This window comes from Orbicella faveolata, unplaced genomic scaffold (genome assembly GCF_042242905.1).
Source record: "Orbicella faveolata isolate gen_17 unplaced genomic scaffold, um_ofav_v1 contig_2, whole genome shotgun sequence".
Lineage (NCBI taxonomy): Eukaryota > Metazoa > Cnidaria > Anthozoa > Scleractinia > Merulinidae > Orbicella > Orbicella faveolata.
Genome location: NW_028301547.1, coordinates 17952669 through 17977500, shown reverse-complemented (window position 1 = coordinate 17977500; position 24832 = coordinate 17952669). Strand labels below are relative to the sequence as shown.

The 24832-nt window shown below is 40.2% G+C and overlaps 1 protein-coding gene and 1 long non-coding RNA gene across 2 annotated transcripts; one reads left to right on the top strand and one right to left on the bottom strand.

Annotated features, from left to right (window-relative positions):
• Window positions 1-4448: 4448 nt before the first annotated feature.
• LOC149112251 (uncharacterized) lies at window positions 4449-9338 on the bottom strand. Its single transcript, XR_016207346.1, has 2 exons — window positions 8022-9338; window positions 4449-7658 (listed from the first exon to the last, which is right to left on the bottom strand). It is a non-coding gene; the product is annotated as an uncharacterized LOC149112251 (long non-coding RNA).
• A 2205-nt stretch (window positions 9339-11543) lies between these two features.
• LOC110046381 (ATP-binding cassette sub-family C member 4-like) lies at window positions 11544-22264 on the top strand. Its single transcript, XM_020752076.2, has 6 exons — window positions 11544-12062; window positions 15013-15395; window positions 15998-17340; window positions 17478-18048; window positions 18906-19042; window positions 19543-22264. Exons 1-6 carry the CDS (start codon window positions 11544-11546, stop codon window positions 20448-20450), a joined length of 3861 nt encoding a protein of 1286 aa, XP_020607735.2. The 3' UTR covers window positions 20451-22264.
• The last annotated feature ends 2568 nt before the right edge of the window (window positions 22265-24832 follow it).

Genomic DNA, 24832 nt, shown 5'->3' with positions numbered 1-24832 from the left:
AGGAGGAAGTTTTTTTAAGTTAAGAAAATTGCGCGAGCTTGAACTTGTAGTTGTTGGCCACGTCCATACTACGCCGGAGAAATTTGAAAACGCAGCTTTATTTCCGCGGTTAGGCCCGACCGTCCACTTACACTAATTCGTCACGAAAGAGAAGCTTCTCGGAAACGCTCTTCAAACCGGACGAATTTGAAAACGCCTGCTTTGCGTTTTAGTGTGCCGGACGGAGAACATCTCGAAGGCTTTGTAAACGGAGTTTTTCGATGTCGTCACGATAATCATAGGATTTCAATGACCGAGTTTTCCTCAAACACAAGCCCAAAATGATCGGTGATTGTTGTATTATTAAATTGGAGGGTTGGCGAATGGTAAATGCGAGACTTTGCGAGACGACGAGATTAGCGTTTTCTTTGCGATCCCGAGACATTTTGATTTCTTCAATTGCGAGACCGAGGCTTCAAAGGGTTTTAAATGCGAGCTCGAGACGTTCAGGTTCTAAGATGTTGTGATGTCATTTAACTTTATCAACAAAAATAAACAAATCGGTACTAAACGACTTTCTTAGCCTTGAAAAAAATCGAGACTGCGAGACGCACATAACCGCTAAAAAACGAGACTGCGAGACCCGTGAAATCCGACGAAAATTTTGCGAGACCATGGGTTTTTAAAGGACCATTCGCCACCCCTAATTGGCCTATATACCTCTTGGCATTTCTCATAAAACTTGGGTGCTATTATTCCTTTTATGCTCATTATTCTTTTAACGAGACCTAGCAACCGTACAAGGTCTATAAGATACCGCAATAACAATAATGAACAGTTAATCCACGAGCGCGCGTTTGATATGAGATGGTAGATAGCCAACGAGGTGCGTAGCGTCGAGTTGGTTTTAATCATATCTTATTATATGGCTAGCTCCGCGAGCGGGCAAAATGAATCGAACCCTGCACTGTGATTGGCTACCCGAGCGAGCAAGATGGAGCTATCTTGCCCGTTCGGGACTACCCGCTGTGTCCTGCAAGTAAAATTTGCCCGAAAGCCATGTAATATATCCTTTATTGACCAAGCTTATTCGGTCAAGATGGCTGGATAATGGCCTCGTTCTTTTTTTGCGAGTTTATGGACCTCGACTCCTTCTCGGTCCATAAACACGCAAAAAAAGAACTTGGCCAATATCCAGCAATCTTGACCTCACACTTAATAACCCATATATATCCAACAGGCGTGAGTGGAATAACTGATTTATTAAAAACGCCTCAAGATACAGAAAAGTAGACTAAATTAAAAATAGAAACGCGCCAAAAAATCACACAAACGCTTATCGTATTTGAAGAGCATGGTATAATGGCTCATAACCCATGATGGCTAAACCAATAAAAACCCTCGAATTGCTTTATCCAATGATTTAGTTTTTAATAAATATTCGATAACTTATTGATATTAGTATATACCACACAAGTGAATAGTGCTTTTCGCGCGCTCTGGTTGGTTAACTCGGAGGTGGTTAGGAAGTACTGTTCACGTCCGAGCAGCCGGCGCGAGAGATTTTAAAATTTCCGATCGCTTGCCACACATAAAATAACGTTTTGGTCCGCTAATTATTCAGCTTGTGTGGTATGTACTAAAACAATTATTTACCTCAGTGTCGGTGAAAGTAAATATCCACCTATTCACCTCCACTTCGATTTATAATTGTTAACTATTGTTTGACATGTCTCCTCTACAATTATGGCTAGCTCCGCGAGAGGGCAATATCAACCAAATCCTGTGTTGTGATCGGCCACCCGAACCGGCAAAATGGGGCTCTTTTAATTTGTTTGCTCGGGATTGCCCTCAATTTCCGCTAGAATTTGTTGTCCTGTATACCATATGATAAACCCTTATCGACCAAATCTGCTCGGTCTAGATGGCTGGATATTGATCATGGTAGTTTTTTTCTTGTTTATGGACCTCCACTGCGTGTCGGTCCGTAAGCACGCAACAAATGTTCTTGGGTAATATCCCGCAGCAATCTTTCAATCACGCTTGGTCGATAAACCGCGTATATATTATTTTTTATTTTCGTGATCTTAAATTCCTTGACGATCTCTTGATACTGTGTTGGCTATGCAAGCTTTGCTGATGATCTTCACCGAAACTGTAGATGGAGACTTAGAGACTGTCTGCTAAGGTAACTACATGCTTTACTATCAGCTTAGTGGATTAAGAAATAAGGGAGAATTACGAAACAATTTCCATATCGATGAAACGATTGGGACACTAAAATGTGCACAGATGAGTAATTATGTCAGAGAAACTTGAAAGACAAATCAGAAGCTAGTATGGCAGCCTTAAGCTCGAACAAGAATTCCCCATTTCTTTTGCTGCCCTGTGGAACGCCTTTTGCGAAATGCATCAGCGTTCGAAGCTTTTTTAATCTGCCGTAAAACACTGAACCCAACTAACCAATCAGTGTACAACTTAGACGTATACTGCCTCAAAGCGCGAGTGTCCAACTTTCCTCGGGCGACGGGGAGAAAATAGAGCAAAGAAGCAAAGAGTGAAGGGAATTCAGTTAGCATCCGGGTGGATTCGTGCCCTTACATCTACTCCAAAGTTAACATGAGTTAACACGAGTAATTTCAAAACACGCCTGCAGAATAGAGGTTACCCAGCTAGAATTGTAGAAAAACACCTTTCAGAGATTAAGTTCTCTGATAGAAAAATGTCACTAGCACAGAAAGACAAAACCGCACAAAAGAAAATACTGCCCTTTGTTACGCAATACCACCCGGCGTTGCCTAACCTAAAAGACACACTACTGGGGAAATGGCACCTTATAGATAATCACCCGCTACTGAAAGAAATCTTTAAGGAGCCCCCCATCATCTCGTATCGCAAGGGAAAGTCCCTAAAAGACATCCTAGTTAAAGCTAAACTATGAAGGCTTTATAACTTATTCATCCGCGAACGGCAGGAGTCGTGCAGGCTTGTCAACACTTTTATCGCGCAGGCAAGAAATTGAGCAGAAATTGAGCAGCTCAAGACACGACACCGAATATATGAACATCACTTGAGGAAACTTGTCGAAATGATCTTAAAATGAAAAGAATTAATTTTAACACTGCGCGAAAAGCCAAATATTCGGCCCCGAATTCGCTCGAATACGGATCGGCGCACGCCGCGTATGCCGCAATGTTCTGACGTATTCGATTACGGCTGACTCGAAATACAGCTGGAATATTCTGGAGGAATCCGGCCTGTTTTTCCGTATTCAAATTTAATACTCGTGAATGACTCGAAGTGTTCGATAAATCATACGGGCCACGTTTTGGTAGATTAATGTTGCATTAGATGTTCTTCGAAGATATAGCGATCATTTATGACTCGAACATTTTCGAATACTCTCAGTTGTTCGAGAGTTTGCGACTGGAACACGCGATCCACGACGCCACTTCTGACGTGAACGTCTTCGAATACTGATGAATACGTCAAGTATGCTCTAATTTTCGAGAATCGCACGCTATGAATACGAAAGTTATGTCACATTTTTCACAGCTAAAAATGTATTGCGTCGTCAAGAACGGGTTTTATGCAGGTAATATACGCTACCGCGTAGTTTATTCAGACAACACGCTAGTGTTCCGAAGCGTCCGACTGGAACACGAGACTCATGCGAAGTATGAAGCGTGTTCATGTTTGAATACTGAGGCATACGCGAGGTTTTAAGGTATTCTAAACGACACACTTCAAGTGTTCTGTGGTGTTCGACTGGGACACGAGACTCATGCGAAGTATGAAACGTGTTCATGTTTGAATACTGAGGCATACGTGAGGCTTTATGGTATTATAAACGACACACTTAAAGTGTTCTGTGGTGTTCGACTGGGACACGAGACTCACGCGAAGTATGAAACGTGTTCATGTTTGAATACTGAGGCATACGTGAGGTTTTATGGTATTATAAACGACACACTTAAAGTGTTCTGTGGTGTTCGACTGGGACACGAGACTCACGCGAAGTATGAAACGTGTTCATGTTTGAATATTGAGGCATACGTGAGGTTTTAAGGCATTCTCCACGACACACTTCAAGTGTTCTGTGGTGTTCGACTGGAACACGAGACTCATGCGAAATATGAAACGTGTTCATGTTCGAATACTGAGGCATACGTGAGGTTTTAAGGTATTCTAAACGACACACTTCAATTCCTGTCTCCTGTTCGACTGGAACACGAGACTCATGTAAAGTATGAAACGTATTCGTGATTGAATACTGACGCCAACGTGAAGTACTGAGGACCCATACCAAAGCTTGTATATCCCCCAAACTGTGTTCAAACTGCCGAGTGTAACACACTTTTAAATTCCTTTGGATTCCTAACAAAACCCGCCCAAAAGAAAGAAAATTACAAGGACAATATGCATGTTATCCCAACAAAAAGTAAACAACTGCCGTTATGACATCTTCATTTCATTTCAAATAATACTTTATTAATACTGAAATAATAAAACTTATGTTACTTGTTCGTGTATGTTTATTTTCATCAAACTATGGAAGAATTTACATTGCCAAGACCCTATGTTATGAAAAAGTATAAGGAACCATCTGAGAAGCAAAACCTAAAAAAATACTATAACATTTTGTATGCATTTACTTTATATCTAGATGCTGCTTTGTTATGAAAAAGCATAACCATCTGAGAAGCAAAGTCTTTAAAAAACACTATAACATTTTTTTTTGCAAACTTTATAACTAGATGCTGATGTGTTATGAAAAGGCATAATGAAGCATTTGAGAAGCAAAGTCTAAAAAACCACTTCTATAACATTTTGCATGCAACTTTCTAACTAGATGCTGCTATATTACGAAAAAACAGAAGTTCGGAACCATCTGAGAAGCAGTCTAAAAAAACACTTACATTTTGTACGCAAACTTTAGAACTAGATGCTGCTATGTTACGAAAGAGAATTAGGGATGAATTAATGAATTGCTGCTTTGCATATTTAGAGCGGTTTTCAGTTGAGTGTCGAAAGTAATTAGACAATTACTTTGGTTTTGGTTTTGGTTTTACTACAGTTCGAGATTAGCTGAGAAGTCTAATTGGTAAGTAATTGGTTTAGGTTTTGGTTTTGGTTTTATGACACTCAATTGAAAACCACTCTAACATCATTATTATTTGGTTCAACAATTGGAACCCTCTTAACATTACCATATACCTTTAGAGGTGTCTCACACAAAAGGGATGTAGTGCATCCGATTTAATCTGTAGACATTGTATGTAAACCCCATATCAAATTAAAACTTATAGAGCTGGCTATCAAACTATACCAAGGACTTTCAAATAAAATGAATTGCCAAATTTTTCTAGACATTTTAGTGCTGGCATCCAAATCATTATTATTATTATCACATTTTGAAAGCTACATTACAAGTCAAAGTGAACTTTGTTTCTTGTTAATTTAATTTGTTTCTCAGTTTCTGGACACAAAACACAAAAACAAAATTGCCTGTGTGTTGCCATATTCAATCGCAGTAAAAAGTTACAGAACATTTCCAAAACAGGATTAAAGATTGGTGGAGTGATCATTCAAAAATCACTCTAAGAGAAAAAATATTTCAAAATAAAAATTAACAGACATGGATGATAAACTAGCTACTGTCCAAAATTTGAGGCAGACTCACTTTGACTTAGCTTTCAAAAGTGATTTGGATGCTCACATAGAGAAACCCTGAAAAAATTGATAATTCATTTTATTTCCAAATTCTTGGTATACATGTACGTGTAGATTGATAGCCAGCTTTATTGGCTTTAATTAGACATGCTAAATGGCGTGGGTGCAAGACACTCTGAAAGATATAGGGTAACCTCAAGACAAAGAGCTGAAAATTCAAACCAAGACCTGAGATCAACACTAAGTGTTGACAGGATTGATGACCAAAAAGTTTTACAGTCACATTTGGAAAGCTACACTGTAAGAACCTGGGTTTCTAGTGCATGCAAAAACATACTTAAGATGCCTTTGAGAGAAGAGAGAGTTTTCAGCTCTTAACCTGAAATGAGTGGCTAATAGTCACTCTGAACAAACAGAATGAACTGATTAGATAACTTCATGTAGACATGCAAACAAATTCCTCCTTAGGCTAATAACCTAAATGAGTAATAAAACTCAATTTTCAATATTTACCTTTGGAAGGAATATGGTTAGTACAGTGGAACCTCGATTTCACGAGCCTCTATATAACGAGGTCCTCAGTATAACGAATGATTTTCATGGCTCCAGTAATAGTAGACTATATGGAAAAGAACCTTGATACAAAACCCTGTTATAGTGAACATACTTTACCAATTCCTTGGCACTTCATTATATCAAAGTTTCACTGTAGTTTGACATTACTATAGCAAATTGTCTTGAAATTTGTAGTGGTCATCAATGAAGCAGGGTTTACATGTACCTTAATATAATGTATATATAAAATAACAGATGACGGACTGATCAAATGTAGATTTGACTTGACATTTTATTACTATTTAGTTTCGTACTACACAACTTGTGTGCATTACTCATCAGATAAAATTGCCAAATGGGAATTTACATCATTACACTGATTTGAAATACACAAGCGACCATTGGAAATGTGATAGCTACAATAAGCGAATGCTTTTACAAAACAAAGGAAAGTTGGAAATTAGGAATAAACTCTGTTATTATTGAAATACAAGAGAAGATTTAAAATTTAAAATTTAACATTTAACATTTTTCAGGAGGAATTTGTTTGCATGTCTACATGAAGTTATCTAATCAGTTCATTGTTTGTTCAGAGAGGCTAACTCAGGTTTACAAATAATAAAGTACTTCTCCCAGAGGCGTAGGTTACATCGATTTGAAGCGGGGTTACATGGGGCAGCCTCCAAGTGACTTTGACAATAAATCAAAGTTCAAAGTCACTTGAAAGATTTTAAAGCAAGCTGCCCCATATAACCCAATTCAAATCAATGTAACCTATGCCTCTGGGAGAAGTACCTTTGTAAACCTGAGTTAGCCTCTCTGAATAAATGGAATGAACTGATAACTTCATGTAGACATGCAAACAAATTCTTCCGGAAAAATGCTAAATTTTAACTTTTAAAGCTTCTGTTGTTACACAATAGTAACAGTGTTTATCTATAATTTCCAATTTTCCTTTTTTTTGTAAAAGTGTTCACTTATTGTAGCTATCATATTTCCAACGGTTGCATGTGTATTTCAAATCAGTGTAATGATGTAAATTTGCATTTGGCAATTTTATCTCATGAGTGCTGCACACAAGTTGTGTACTACGAAACTAAATAGTAATAAAATGTCAAGTCAGATCTACAGTTGCTCAGTTTGTCATCTGTTATAATCACGCTCTAGTTTACTACTGAGCACTCTGAAAACAGATATGCAAATCACCTTGTTTATATATAAAATATACAGAGACTGACTAGTGAAATGCCAAAATTTACCTGCCAATATAATTTTTCAAAAGCTCTTACAAAAATAAATCTTAAAAAGTCTCCATGGCCCCCTAAATAGTCATTAATACATACATGTATCTTGTAAGCCAGGGTTCTTCCTCACAGGTTTTCTTTTTTTTCTTCAAATAAGGAGGCCAGGGATTATACATACATGTAAGGCATTACCAATTTTACTTCATCCTATGATTAAAATACAATACGCAAAAAAGGTTAGTTAAGTTTATGTGTAAATCCACACTGGGAAACCTCAAATCAAGCTTGCAGTACTAAGGAAAATATCGTAATAAATCAATCAGTAAATTTTACACAGTAGTTTGATTTAATGGTTTAATTCACCATCATTCCCATTGCTGTCCCTCTTGAAATCAAGGTTACATTTACTTCCAATGTATAACTTCTGCTTGATAAAGAAATATTTACAACCAGAGGCAATTCCATACATCTTAAGCAAACATTACAACTGAACTTTACCCTGAAAACTTAAGCTTAACTTACTCGTACGTACAAGACAACCCGGGAAGACAACAATGGCTTACGTTTTACCTGTTGTTGTTGACTCGTACCTCCGTATGTATCGATGTTTTCATCAGCTGTATGCCACCAAAAACTGCTTGAAATCGTGCACAGAGAAGAAGTGAAGATAAACTGAATTTTGTCCGCCAAAGTAGAGTTTTTAAACAGTGAAAAAGGACCAAGAGATCGGTGTAAGCTTCAACATTTCACACCTTTCAAAAAGGACGCCAAAAAAATGGCGCCGGAACCGAGAGAACCTGGTATCTAATGTGGAAAACCGCTGATCCGTGCTTGTTGAAGGTCGGACACTCAGAATGCTGATGTAGGTCGTTTCTCTCATTTCGTTACAAGTCGTTTCGAAACACATTCAAGGTCAATTTCGTTTCAAAAGTAACCTCGAGGAAAAAATCTGATTAAAGTGTTTTCCGTAATACATTGTGTGATTTCTTGTTCAAGCGTAATGCAATGTTGATATGATGGCAGGGAGTCGACTGAGGAAGCTATTGGGCCGTTATTTAGGAGTTTCGTTGCCCTGCGGGCTCCGGAGTTAAACTCATCGCACAGAGAAAAGATATTCGTCTGAAGGTCTCGGGACTTTCTCCACTGAATACACCAAAACTTCTCCGAAACGAACTTGATTCCTCTTACTAACCAAACTTTGCGCAGCTTTACGTGTCTCTAGTCAGTTTAACTTTGCGGAACTTTACGTATCCCGTAGTGTCCAATTTGTGGCTTCGTGCTGTGTTAACCATTTCAGACGAGACGGGTCACACAAAGAGAAATCGCTTTGTAGTGATTATCCCGAAAGCGTCGGTCAAAACCGAATGAGTGGAATTCGAAGTTACAACAAAGCGTGTCAATTTCTTGACTCAAGCAAAACACATGCGCTGCGCCGACAACATGAACCAAAAAAGTACAATAGTTCTGGTCAACGAACGAATACACGGTCGTGCTCCTGCGTATGCCCATATTCGATAAGAATTTTCCAGGTCCACGTCACGGTTGTAAACGCAATGAATACTCTAGAATTCTATAGCTTTGGCGTCAAGATCACGTATTCCAGGATAAACGTATACACGCGCAGATCGCATATACTTTGAATTCATAGTCTAAATTTTGCTTTCAGGAGAATGCTATGCACCCGAACTGTTACCTTCTTTTATAAAGTTCTTTTTACAAAGGATTCGCCATCATACTCTAGGATTACGACAGATGTGTGGTATACTTTAACGAAAATCCTCGAACGATTATGAACGGAGCGTATTCCACCATATTCGACACGAATATTTCAGGTGTACGTCACGTGTTGTGTGCGGCTTGAATACTCTAGGATTCTATTGCGTCACAATCACATTTTCGAGTCTAGAATACTCTAGAATATTTTGGCTTTCACGCAGTGTTTGTTACAATGAATGTCTGCAGAGAAGCCTCTGATTTTGTCTCAGGTAACATCGTATAAAATTGAGAGTTTTCATCCATGTAGACTAAACAGGGGGCACAGATAAATGTAGGATCATTGTCTTCTTTGGTGCTCTACATACAAAGCTTATTTTGTATGTCGTTAGTAACCAAATCCAAGCAGTTCCGTGTTACGGCGCAACAGCCTTGTCGCGTTACATGTTTTTAAGCCAAACCTGGTTTCTTGTTCGTTTTCGGCTTTTCTCCATCCATTTCCTTACACATCCCCATACCACTTTATGACGTTACGTTTTGTATTCCCTCCCCCATCCTAACATGCGCCCGCCTTCTTCCATCTTGACTATGACGCCACTTAGCCGCCATCTTGACTATTCAATTCGTTTCGGGGTGACAAAGCCGCCTTCTTGAATTTGTCTCAGGATGAAAAAACCGCCATCTTGATATTCAATTCGTCCCAGGGTGACAAAGCCGCCATCTTAAATACTTATTGCACCCTAGGGTAAATACCGTCTTACTAACCGAGTTCGAGGTCTGTACCGTAAGTTACGAAACGAGTTGTTTCCCCTTCGATTTATGGCCCAAGCGCGAAGCGCGCGGGTCATAAATCGTAGGGGGAAAAACGAGAATCCGTAACTTACGGTTTGGACCAAGAAGATGTGGTTAGTAAGATATTTATTATATCTTTACTGTGTGCCTAACGGGTTCGGAAACGATTTCTATTCACGCGGACTCCGAAAGGCTTCAAATTTCTGACGCACTTTGAAAGCAAAGCGAGTCAGTTTGAAACGGTTTTTTAAGTCGTTAGCACGCTTTATTACATAATTTAGAGTGTAAGAAAGTTTCAAACTTTCACTTGTTATAAAAGTCAAGAACACTTAGCGATAAATCACAAAATAGTTTGGCAACAGAACCAACTTTAAATTTTCGCGGGCCGTACAGGAGAGAACGGCCCGCTAAATTGACCAATCACAGCGCGCGTATTAACTGAGAGATATAATAACGCGCTATACTACTTGTATTTAAAATATCCCACCTACTGAAGGGCTAGACTTGCCCTAGATTGCAATCCCACCCCCATTCCCGAACTAAAGATCTAAATGTGGCCCTGATGCCACACCCTATTGAGGTTTTAAATAACTAGTCAAGAAGAGTTTTGTTGCTGGTTGACTAGGAAGTTTTGAAAACCCTTCTGAGAAATAAAACTATTGATAGCTTTTGCAAGGAGTGTGGAACAGTTAAAACCATCCCAGCAAAAACAGTTGACTCCTGATAACTCGAACCCTCGCAAATTCTAACCTCCTGCCAACTCGAACCTCGGGCTAACTTTAACCAAAATCGATTTTCCCTGGATTTCTGACATACATCTGCTGTAATTTCACCCTCGGTAACTCGAACCCTTAATAACTGGAACCTCCCGCTTACTCGGAGCCATTTTAGTTTCCTTTCAGGTCATTTTCTATATAATTTTACCCTAGATACCTCGAACCCTATTTGTCAATACGTGACAACTCAAAACAAACAGTGCTGTTGTCCAAAACATTGAAACTATTTCTCGAAAATGTAAGGCTGATTTGGTACAAGCATGAACTTTATTTTAACCCTTTCATGGGCTAGGATTTTGTTTCTCGAGACAGATGTATGCATATTTGTTTCTCCGTATCAAATGCCTGGTCGTGCGTGAAAAGTTTTTTTCCACCGTGGTCGTGTGCATAATTTTTTTTGGTACAAGTATGCTTGAAGGCGTTTTTTGAAAATCAAACCCCCCTCAAAAATCAAATAGTCCACCTCTAAACACCGATGTTTTCCTTATTTCTGGTCATTTGCACTCAACTCCTGGTAACTCGAATCTTTTTCAATTTCCCTTGAATATTCGAGTTATCGTGAGCCGACTGTAGTTTAGTTTGAAAAGGACTAATTTCTTGTTTACGCCTTAGAAATTTCGTTCCCTAAGCATTTTGGGTTTACGAGCTTATTCCACTTTCACGAGGGCTGATAGTACAGTCAACTATTCCATAAAATTGCAGCATTTGCATTAATTTGAGAACTGTGAGTCAGCGAACTTCCAAAAGACAAAGTTTGCTGTTAACCTTCAATTTGATCTCTATATGTTTATCTTTATCAGTTTTCAGTGTTATGGCAAGGAATGGATACAAGAGGATCTCCACGAAAGAAGATAAAGAAATAGTCAGCTTCGTGTCTCTTCTATTCTTTCAATGGATGAATAGTATCTTCAAGATAGGCAGTAAACGACCATTGGATGAGAATGATTTTTTACCGCTTTCAAAAGAGAATTCCGCCTCTTTTCTGACCGATCAGCTTCAAGCAAACTGGAACAAAGAAAGAGCAAATCAAACCAGGCCTAAACTTTGGAAAAGCGTCATAAAGCTGATCTCGGTAAAGGATGCCATGATTATTGGATTTACTAATGCTTTGTATTCAATTTCTCTCCTTCTTCAACCATTGTTATTGGGATATCTTATTTCCATACTGATGTCAGCAGAGCCAAAGAAAAATAATCTTCTGTACGGTTGTATACTTGCTTTGTGTATAAATTCCTTCATCGGAGCTCTTGGTATGCACCATAGTGCCTACAGATGTGAGCTGTTGGGTATCCAAATTAGCTGCGCCTTGAAAGGTCTAGTTTACCATAAGGTAAGTACGAATAGTCTAGATCAAAGGCTCCGTTGTCACTTGTTTAGTACGAAGAAATCCACTGCCAATCCAAACAAGTGCAATGCAAACGTAACGCAGTCTAACGCTAGATCAAGTAGCTACAATCCTGGTCACAAGTATTGGGGCAGTTTATGGCAGATGACTTCCCAGGCAGCCTCTATTAAGACCAAGACCGCGTAGGCCCGCCTACCCCCCTCCTGCCTGTCAATGTTGCTAACAATCTTGAAAACAAAAAAACAGACCTTGATAATACCTTCAGAATAGCCACGTTTCAAGGATTGTTTGCCTCCTAGAACAATCTTCTCCAACTAAAGTGACGATAACATAGATATTCACGTCCAATAATAAGGATTTTTGAACAATCACGTTCGCTTCCAACACAGCTGTCTAACCACTTTCTGTTGTCCCTTTTTCCTTTTTAACACCATCCGATCTACTCTTCAGAATAGCTTTATTTTCTTTCAACATTGCTCGGGGGGAGGGAGGTCTGTTATACTTGCTTCTATTCATCTTTTCCTAAAACGTCAAGGACGTAGTTGAAATCGTGGGTTTTTGCGCGCAAAAGGGAAGGTGTCCCAACAACTTTATGGCCAGGATTGTAGGATACATTTTTACTTCCGTTGATTTTACGAACATAATTCGATCTGCTTCAATCTGGGCCGATTCGGCCATTATTGAAACTAAATTTTTGCAATCTATGCCTGTTTGCTTACTCTCGGAAAGTTTGCTCATTGTGATCCCTAAATTTTTTTTGTAATAGTTCCATTAAGTTTTTTTGGACTTCAATAGTTACAACCCTTTATCAAAAGGGTTTCCTAAAACAGATTGTCACAGAGTTTCGAATTACCAGTCGTTTACGCGGCTCGGTAGTAAGACAACTTAAGCCTAAAACTGTTGTTTGTTGCTTTATTTCATGGAATGACATAATACTGATATCAGAAGAATCGAAAACCAGTCAGTGAAAATAAGTTCCGGGTAATTCGCGAATTGCTTCAACGTTTAGACTATGCTCTCATGCTAGCCTGTACACTGGCTACTCTCATGCTAAAAATAAACGGCACGCAATGCATGCAGAAGCGAGGACGTTTAATTAACTAATTAACGAAATGAAATGAAATCAAACAAGACAACAACAACTTTTGATGGAAGAAAAGGGGCAGGGGATGAAGTGCTCGAGTTGTCAATAGGAATCTTACGGGATGAAACGGGTCAGGTGGTTGGCAACGAGAGGACCGAAGCAATAAGTACATTATTTAAGAAATAGAAAACATGTACCGTGTTTCTATCGAGTTATGAAACACGAGTGGAAGTTTGGGAGAACGAGAAATGCTGTGGGAACACGAGCCACAGGCGAGTGTCTCCACAGCTTTTTCGAGTTCTCCCAAACTTTCACGAGTGTTTCTATTAAACAATTAGCTTATGAGCTTGAGATATCTATCGCGTGATAGCCGACGAGGGCGCAGCCCGAGTCAACTATCGCGCGATAGAAATCGAGAGCGAATAATCTGATTGTTTTAGTAAATCTACTAGTCGTTCAAAACTTAATCTAAATCCTCTTCACAGACACTTCAAAAACGCCAAGAAGCGGCCTTCATTTTGTTAGCAAGGGCACACTGCTACGCTACTCACTATAGATCCCAGAATAGATAGTGAGTAGCGCAGCCAATCAGAGAACGCCATTCGAGATAGAACGCTAGTAGATTTATACTAAAACTCGATAGAAATACGAAGAACATGTTTTCTATTCCTTTTTGAAAACAACGCGACGAAATAAAGGGAATCAACTTGTTTACTTTGATCATCAAAATGTAAATTCTCTTTGCTCGCACCATTATTACGTCGACAGCTCGTGCCAGTTCCGTGTTTCTATCGAGTTACAGAAACACGATATTTAACCAATCAGCGCGCGTATTTCCTTAAGGCTGTTTTCTAATAAGCAACAACAACCGTGCTGCAGAGAGGTCCTAATCCCCATGCCCTGAGAGGTCACAGTGTTCTCCCTCCTTTCCAGGAGACCCTGTAGTCCCCAGGCTACTGAGAGGTCCAAATCCTCTCCCTGTGGTCCTAATTCTCAAGCAACAAACAACAAACAACAAACAATAGAGGTATGGTTCCTTGGTAACAAGGCCATCCGGAGGACCTATTCTGCCACGATAGCTGGCCATGGGAGTCTATGGGGCAAAGGGCGACCTATATGGAGCACTTCATCCCCACAAATACACCGGCGAATTCAGTCATCAGAGAATAACTAACAGAATTAATCTTGTGCTACCAAACTGTGGTCAGAGAGTGGTCCTTTTGCCTGTGGAAGCGATATTTCTTTGTCTAGATAAGTTTCTCGGCTGTTAAACCGAATCGTCGGTTAGTTCTGCAGCGTCCGCAACCGCATCCATGTTCTGAACGGGAGACCTTCTACCACGACGAATCGGCGGCATTATCCTTGGACACGAAATAATGTACGTCACTCTTGAACGTAAATTCGTGGGAAGAAACCAGAATGAACTGAAACTTCGAATAGAGCGACGTTGAGACGAAAAATTATGCGAAGAATTCACGCTACTAATTTTTCACAACACTCTGAGAATTCATTATCGCCCGTAATTGCGAAATCGCCTTGACTACATGAGGCGTGAAAAATAGGTCAGGTGACTTAAGTTTTAAAAGGAACAACGATGACCGTCGCAAGCGTAGACATCAAGATAGCGAATCAAAGGGATCTAACGACTCAGGAACACAAACCCAACTTGGCTCACATTAAAACTATTTTTCCCAAAAGAACACATCTTAACTTCACAAATTTGATGCGGCGAAAGATGAAAACGTATTTTCTTTATTTGTGCTGCTTCTCTTCGCAACATGCGACAGCGATTGTGCCAATTTAATCCTTGTTTCGTGATTTACCTAAGACTTAGCATTTCTTGTTTTGCAGACGCTACATCTCAGCAAAGGTGCATTGTTAAAGTTTACAACAGGCCACGTGATCGACCTTATATCAAACGATGTTCAGCGTATAGAGGAAGACACAGTCCTGTTTCTAATTTTTTCGATTTCTTCGTGCTTTGTCCTGGTGGTGATAGCAGTGTTACTCGTGTATTTGATTGGCTGGCAATCTCTTATGGGAGTCTTTTTCCTGTGTTTTCTTGTGCCGTATTTCGCTGGGTTGTCCAATATTAGTGCTGCACTGCGCTTGCGCACAGCAGCGGTGACCGACCGACGCATCTCCTTGATGAACCAGGTGGTTTCTGGGATTCGTGCCATCAAAACGCGCGCGTGGGAGGACGAATATCGAAAAAAAGTCAAGCACACGCGAAGGTAGGTGGAAAACAAATGTGGTGATTAACATTGACTCAGAGCGTCTGGGTGGGGTTTAATTGATAGCTGAGAATAGGGTCAGCCAGCTAAGAAATGATACGTTTTAACTGATAGCCGAGATTATATTAGAGATCTACATAAACTAGCGATAGGGAGAGGATGGACCGAAATTGTAAAATTTAACCTATAACTGAGATTACAGCACCCCAGACCCATCCACATCCTCGACTCACTGAACCCATCTGCAAGTAATTTCATTCACTGTAATTGTAAGTTCAGTCACAAATTCATTGTCTTCTATTGACAACCCTCGAGTTTGGCCAGTTTACATCATCGTTTATTTTTTCGCTTAAAGAACGCGGTCACGCGTGTTGTCTTTAGAGAGATTAGTGTTTTTAGTTTTTGACTCAAAAATATTGGGACTGTTACTCTTCGTAATGTCTATCAAAACGGTTGTACTGTCCACCCTTACTACAACGCCTCGTTTACCATTCGCACATGTAACTTTTAACTAGAACGCTCCTGGGCTAATTAATAACACCTGCCACTTTTAGTGTTGTTAAGTGATATGTCCTTATAGCTTTTTTTTGGTTTGTTTTCAGAAATGAAACAAACGTCATCCGTAAAAAAAGTGCCATTCTGTCAGGTTTTCTTGCCTTGTGGGACAGTTCAGTATCAGCAGCGACCCTGTTGTCTGTAATTACTCTTGTGCTAACTGGTCAACCCATCACACCTGTTAATGTCTTTATGCTGATTGGTTTAATGGATATCGCAAAAGTAGCAGCATGCCAGTACATTTCCACTGCTCTACTACAAACATACGACGCTTATGCATCGCTGGGACGAATAGAAAATTTCCTTGTTTTAGAAAATATCCCCGCCATCTCACGTGGTCGAAGTAGAGATGACACCAGTAACACAGAAAACAATTTAACCAAAGCTTCGAACGGTCTCCCAGATCCGGAGAAGAAAATGGAAGCACTATTCAATTCTCACCAAGTAAAAGTGCAGGACAAACACAGTGCTTTATGCGTGTCAAGACTAACGCACAAACAAATCGAACGAGAAGATGAATTCATTTTGCAGGATATTGAATTTTCCACAGCGTCGCAAAGTCTAACAGTCATCACCGGACCAGTGGGTAGTGGAAAATCTACTCTTCTCTCAGCCATCGCTGGAGAGATCTCTGACGTTAGCGGGACAATAACTTTCCTAGGAACTTTAGTTTATGTTCCTCAGACAGCTTGGATCTTCTCAGGAACCATAAGAGAAAACATTTTGTTTGGTCAACCATACGATGCACCAAAGTACAACAGAGTAATCGAAGCATGCGCCCTCACAGAAGACATTCAGCGGTTTCCTGACTATGACCAAACAGTTGTTGGAGAACGCGGTGAAGTTCTTAGTGGAGGTCAGAAGGCGAGAATTAGTTTAGCACGCGCAGGTTATGCTGATGCAGACCTTTACTTGTTAGACGATCCTCTAAGTGCTGTGGACTTAAAAGTTGGCCAACATATCTTTAAAGCATGTATCAACGACCTACTGGGCGGTAAAACGCGAGTGTTAACATCACATCAAGAACATTACATGAAAGAAGCTGATCAAGTGATTATGTTGTACAAAGGCCGCGTGTTGGAAAAGGGAAGTTTCACTGAACTACAAGAAAAAGGTGTTCTAAACACAACTGTTGACCCGCTCTATCAGGCAGTTGGGAAAGATAGCAAACTTACTAAAAGCTTTTCTCGGGAGATTGAACAGAAAAAAGGTGGTGTTGATGGCCATGAAACAGTGGTCCCAAAGACCAACGACGATAGGGGTCTGGAAATATCACAAGAAGATCGTTCCATCGGAGTGATTTCATCAAAGCTTTACTGGAACTACTTCAGAAGCGGAGTACATTGGTCAACAATCTGTGCAGTAATTTGCTTGTTCATCATAGCGCAAGGTAAGTTTGTTCTGTAATTGGTCATACATGACTTATAACTGTACGCAATTTTATTTTGTATTTCTCATAACATTATATTTGCTGATCAATGGCTACTTTCCGATCATACTATTTTTTTCGCCTCTTTCTTTTCTCAGCAATGATAGTTGCTCCTGACGTCTGGCTCTCAATACTTACAAAGAAACTTCCAGATGAGCAGAAAGACAACACAAACCTCACTATCTATGCTTGTCTCGTCGGTGCGTCTCTTATCTTTGCCGTCATTCGATCTTATGGATTCCTTCTGGTTTCGCTCAGATGTTCTGAGCGCCTTCATGACAAAATGGTTGTAGCTATTTTACAAGCACCAGTTCTATTCTTCGATTCAAATCCCGTGGGAAGAATACTGAATCGATTTTCTAAAGATATGGGCTGCGTTGACGAGTTGTTACCCAAGACTTTTCTAGTATCTATCCAGTGTGTCTTGTTGGTGTTTGCATCAATAATTGTACCAACTGTGACAAATCCTTGGCTTCTGTTTCTTGTTGTTCCGCTGATTGTGTTACTCGTGTGTATATCCAAGTATTACTTGAAGACGTCAAGAGAGCTGAAAAGGTTAGAGTCAATATGCCGCAGTCCAGTTTTCTCTCACTTTTCCGAGACCCTGAATGGACTGGACACGATTCGAACAAGAGGCAGACAAAGGGATTTCGTGGATCAGTTTTACAGGTGCATTGCTTTAGTCTTGACAATCTTTATCTCTTAAATAAGTGTCGCAGTATTAAGAATGGAATAGTGCGCTACTAAGCAAAAATAGAATCCCAATCCCAGACGGCAGTAAAGCTGAATCACGTATCCTTCATCTCCCTAAATCAATGTTGGAACATGTGACGTTTATCACAACTAAAAGGGAAAAAAATGACTGATTTTCAACATCGTAGGTGGGTGGGGTGAGGGAACAGCTTTTTTTGTTGGTGTAACATTTTCCTCGGTGGTTGCAGCTTCATTATCAGCAATCTAACTACAAAGTGTGCAATTTCTCCAAGTCTGCCGGTAAGACACCTTCCTCAGTCCATCATACCTGATCAAAACCTGATCACCTTGTCTACATTTCAATTTCAGGATAGGACATGTTGCAAGCACATTTAAAATAGTTACATGCGCATTTACATAGAGTATTGCTTAGAGGATGTACCAAAACTTTGATGAGTATCGCTTTAAAGCTTTTTGCCCGATCTGATTTAACAGAAACGTTTTCAAGTAACATATCAAACACGATACCACATATCCAAACACTAGAAAGAGAGTTGAAAATACGACGCGTAGCGGAGTATTTTTAAAGAACTTCGAGTTGTTTGGAAATGTGATCAAACAATGCCTTGACTAGTTGAGTGTATATCTTCTCAACCGAAACTAGAACTAAGGAGAAAATGGAGAAATAAAATCGTAATTTCTATGCTAATTAAGATCAGATATGCAAACACCGTCACGGTCATGATTTCCTTTGCTTAAAATTGATGAATTATTAATGAGTTCTAGAAGTTGGTACACTAGTTCATTTACTTAGTGCGGTTTTATTCCGTTAGATACCAAGATGTTCACAATCAGGCGTATATTATGGTGATGGCCAGTGGGCGATGGCTTGGTGTACGCATGAACTTTCTCGTATCCATTTTAATTGGTGCAGTGTCTTTAGGGGCTGTTTTGGTGTCACAAGATGCCGGTAGGTGCATTTATCTGCGACGTGTGCTTTCAGCCAATGTGTATAAATGTTTGGAATGTAGTTTAATTTTGTATAAAATGTTCTTAAATCTTTAAAGAAGATGAAGATACGCCGTTTAGGAAATCAGGACGAAGTGTGGCTTGGTGCGAAGGTTGCTTTTATAAAAGACCGGAAAAGCGATGGTCATGTCATTGGTTCAAAGTCATATTGGCAACATAGACGTGAAATTTAAAATGGGGACTGGGAATGAGCCCCACGTTTAACTAAACGAAATAAGATTCGGCACATGTAAAATGCGACGTTTAAACCGGGCCTTTCTTACAGGTGACATAGAAAAGAAAGAGGGAGAACAAATCGAATGATATTTTCGCAAAATAGTCTATTTAGCGGAAAATGTATCATGCAGTAGGGCATTCAATGCCCCAATACAGCAAACTAGCCGCGTCATACAACTCCTCGCTGAAATATCTCATTTCTTTTTTTCCTTTTATTTTAATCAGCTTGGGCCGGACTTGCGCTTGTTTATGTCATCAATGCCTCGACGTTTACTCAATACGCTGTCAGAAAAACCTCAGATGTCGAGAATTTCATGACCTCAGTTGAACGAGTGATGACGTACACCAAACTTGAATCTGAGCCTGGATACAAAGTCCATAGACTTCCCCCGGAACAGTGGCCACACAAAGGAAATATCACATATCAAGATGTGTCATTGACGTACTATCCGGGTGGACCTCAAGTACTGAAGAAAATCAATCTTAATATCAAAGGAGGAACAAAGATTGGTGTTGCAGGCCGCACAGGTGCAGGGAAGTCATCTTTTATGGCAGCTTTGCTGCGCATGCCAGATGCTGCTGGAGACATATTGGTCGATGATATTCCTATCAAACAGATCAATCTCCAAGAGGCTCGACGATGTATATCTGTTCTCGGCCAAAGCCCCGTTCTGTTTAGTGGATCGCTGCGAAAAAATCTTGATCTCTTGGAGCAGTTACAAGACGTAGATGTGTGGCAAGTCTTAGAGGATGTGCAACTGAAAGAGTTTGTGGAAAGTCTAAACGGAAAGCTAGATCACGAGCTGTTAGAAAATGGAGCAAATGTCAGTGTAGGAGAGCGGCAGTTAATTTGTTTGGCTCGTGTGCTGTTACAGCAAAACAAGATCGTCATCTTGGACGAGCCTACTGCACACGTCGATCCAGAAACGGAACAAACAATCTGGAACGTAGTGCGTGAGAAACTAAAGGACTCCACAGTTATCACTATAGCTCATCGTTTAAGCACCATCAAAGACTGTGACATGATTTTAGTTTTGAAAGATGGGGAAGTTGACGAATTTGACAAATTTGATACTTTAATGAATAAGATAGCAGGTTCTTTGAGTGAAATGTCTCGAGTTGAAGATATCTAGATAGGCAAGTGCCTTCTTTGTTGACGAAACAGCCTAATTTACAGACCCCTTTCAATATGATTGGATTTTGTGGACTGATTTCTTCTTGCTCATCGAAAATAAACAGTAGCATGGATCATTTAAAATTAGAGTTAAGAAATTGAGCCTTAAATACAAACCAGAATAATCTCATCGAGGAACATTGTACAAAGGGGCGAACACACTCTTGACTATTGTGTTTGTATAACCTTCTCTATGATTGGTGCGTGATATATTAGTGACTTCATGGAAGAGAGCATGACATAGGTCATACTCTATTGCTTCATGTCGTATCTACTCACTTTTCTTTGTTTTTTATAGTCACTTATCTTTTACACCTTTAGAATTATGATTTGAAGAGTTCTTGAATGTAGGAGCAGGAGTATTCTTAAACGCAGTCTGAACGTTTTTTTATAGTCCACCTTACAAAAATATAACTTGTTTATTATGAAGTGGCCATTAAGTTGCCTGATCAACCCGGGTGTAAGGTGTACATGAACTTATGGTCTTTAAATTTTTATAGCCGTTATTTAAGTCGTCGCCAAACGTTTCTCTTAAAGAACAAAACAAATTTAGGTTTGTTGTATCTCAGTGAATATACCGTGATTTTTACGTTGGGACCAAATGGGGGTGCCTTATAGTTTAGGCTTTCGAAAAGACCATTTTACAGTTGTCTGCTTAGTGACCGGGCCTTTGAATGGCAGCGAGGCTGGAGTTGACCTTGTTTTGATAAAGACCACACTGTTTTTGTTGTGTAAATAAAATTGTTCTAATGCTAACTAGGTGCATGTACATGACAAAAGTAGAGAGGTCTCTATCAAAGCAAGGTCACCTCCAGCCTCGCTGCCATTCAAAGGCCAGTGGCCAAGCAGACAACTGTAAAATGGTCTATTATCAGGTCTGCTTCGGTTAAATGTATGATACTGCTTAGTTAACTTTTTAAAATATTGTGAAGATAAGTTCAAGAACGATTTTTTCGCTGTTCTAACAGCTTGATTATAGCATAGTTTATACATCCATGGTTATAAAAGACGCACTCTGATTGGTTGACGATTTGTTTGCAACTCTGGGTTACAACATCACCAGCATTTACTAATGTTGCGTCTTGATTTATGTCACATATCAAACACAAGAGATAGTCTGTTATCAGTTTTCGATACACCGCCATACATGCACCGGTATATATTCGAGACTTCGAGGGAAATCTGATGAAACACTCTTTCTTTCACTTTTTTTTTTCATCCAATACAGAACCCAACGAGTAAACGGAGAGATAATACCTACTTATTGACCGAAAGTGAGGTCTTTACGGGAAAATCTCAAACCGAGACCTTTTCGTATTGCCAATACGGCAAGGTCGAGGTTTGAGATTTTCCCGTAGAGATCGAACGTTAAAGTTAATAAGTTCTTTATTATATGGCTTTTTGCTTTGCCTTTGAAGGCCCGTAATCGGCCGGTGGGCATTACGGGAGAATGATGCTCTAGAGTTGCCAATCAGACCGCGCGTTATATCAGCTACAAACATAAGCCATATATTAAGATGGTAAAATTCAATGGTTAATCTGAAAATCATATATCCAGAGCACTTTCACTACTTTGTTTTTTAAATTGATGAATCTTTGTTTAAAAATGGTACCTAAAAGTGCAAGTATAAACCTTTACATTTGACTAGAGCTGATAGCACTTGAACAAACTTTTTGGGAAACATAACTTTGGATAATAAAAGGCATGCAAAAGTTTTTAACTATATGCAGTCACGTAGTATCGAGTAATAAATTGTTGCCGATATTTTACAATGTGTTCCTCTCTTCAGTGAATAAGAGAGGTTTTCTGTGGCATTTTTTTCAGTTTTAAATATTTGATCTTTGCCGTGCAACTACTTGAACCGGCCTAGTAGAAGCAAAGTTATACCCAATCATAGACCCAATCGAACGTTAATTGACAACAAAGGATGTACACGGACCGATGGATGGACGTAATATTTGAGTTATGGGTGTGAGGGTTGTTCAATACTCACCACTTGTTCAAGTGGTGAAGGTTAAGATTCAAGTGGTTCAAGTAGTACCACTCGTACGAGTCGTAAAATAAGGCTTACCAGTTGCACGACTTCAATGATGACGCGTACGGATACTACGAGTTGACAAAATTCCTTGCTTAATGAGATGGAGTTTCACCAGTTGCACGACTTGTACCACTCGTACGGATACTACGAGTTGACAAAGTCCCTTGCTTAATGAGATGGAGTTTCACCAGTTGCACGACTTGTACCACTCGTACGGATACTAAGACTTGACAAAGTCCCTTGCTTAATGAGATGGAGTTTCACCAGTTGCACGACTTGTACCACTCGTACGGATACTACGAGTTGACAAAATTCCTTGCTTAATGAGATGGAGTTTCACCAGTTGCACGACTTGTACCACTCGTACGGATACTACGAGTTGACAAAGTCCCTTGCTTAATGAGATGGAGTTTCACCAGTTGCACGACTTGTACCACTCGTACGGATACTACGACTTGACAAAGTCCCTTGCTTAATGAGATGGAGTTTCACCAGTTGCACGACTTGTACCACTCGTACGGATACTACGAGTTGACAAAATTCCTTGCTTAATGAGATGGAGTTTCACCAGTTGCACGACTTGTACCACTCGTACGGATACTACGAGTTGACAAAGTCCCTTGCTTAATGAGATGGAGTTTCACCAGTTGCACGACTTGTACCACTCGCACGGATACTACGAGTTGACAAAGTCCCTTGCTTAATGAGATGGAGTTTCACCAGTTGCACGACTTGTACCACTCGCACGGATACTACGAGTTGACAAAGTTCCTTCCTTAATGAGATGGAGTTTCACCAGTTAGACGAGTTGTACGACTCGCACGGATACTACGAGTTGACAAAGTCCTTTGCTTAATGAGATGGAGTTTCACCAGTTGCACGACTTGTACCACTCGCACGGATACTACGAGTTGACAAAGTCCCTTGCTTAATGAGATGGAGTTTCACCAGTTGCACGACTTGTACCACTCGTACGGATACTACGAGTTGACAAAGTCCCTTGCTTAATGAGATGGAGTTTCACCAGTTAGACGACTTGTACCACTCGCACAGATACTACGAGTTGACAAAGTCCCTTCCTTAATGAGATGGAGTTTCACCAGTTAGACGACTTGTACCACTCGTACGGATACTACGAGTTGACAAAGTTCCTTGCTTAATGAGATGGAGTTTCACCAGTTAGACGACTTGTAGCACTCCCACGGATACTACGAGTTGACAAAGTCCCTTCCTTAATGAGATGGAGTTTCACCAGTTAGACGACTTGTACGACTCGTACGGATACTACGAGTTGACAAAGTCCCTTGCTTAATGAGATGGAGTTTCACCAGCTAGACGACTTGTACCACTCGCACAGATACTACGAGTTGACAAAGTCCCTTCCTTAATGAGATGGAGTTTCACCAGTTAGACGACTTGTACCACTCGTACGGATACTACGAGGTGACAAAGTCCCTTCCTTAATGAGATGGAGTTTCACCAGTTGCACGACTTGTACCACTCGCACGGATACTACGAGTTGACAAAGTCCCTTCCTTAATGAGATGGAGTTTCACCAGTTAGACGACTTGTACGACTCGTACGGATACTACGAGTTGACAAAGTTCCTTGCTTAATGAGATGGAGTTTCACCAGTTGCACGACTTGTACCACTCGCACGGATACTACGAGTTGACAAAGTCCCTTGCTTAATGAGATGGAGTTTCACCAGTTGCACGACTTGTACCACTCGTACGGATACTACGAGTTGACAAAGTCCTTTGCTTAATGAGATGGAGTTTCACCAGTTAGACGACTTGTACGACTCGTACGGATACTACGAGTTGACAAAGTCCTTTGCTTAATGAGATGGAGTTTCACCAGTTGCACGACTTGTACCACTCGCACGGATACTACGAGTTGACAAAGTCCCTTGCTTAATGAGATGGAGTTTCACCAGTTGCACGACTTGTACCACTCGTACGGATACTACGAGTTGACAAAGTCCCTTGCTTAATGAGATGGAGTTTCACCAGCTAGACGACTTGTACCACTCGCACAGATACTACGAGTTGACAAAGTCCCTTCCTTAATGAGATGGAGTTTCACCAGTTAGACGACTTGTACCACTCGTACGGATACTACGAGTTGACAAAGTTCCTTGCTTAATGAGATGGAGTTTCACCAGTTAGACGACTTGTAGCACTCGCACGGATACTACGAGTTGACAAAGTCCCTTCCTTAATGAGATGGAGTTTCACCAGTTAGACGACTTGTACGACTCGTACGGATACTACGAGTTGACAAAGTCCCTTGCTTAATG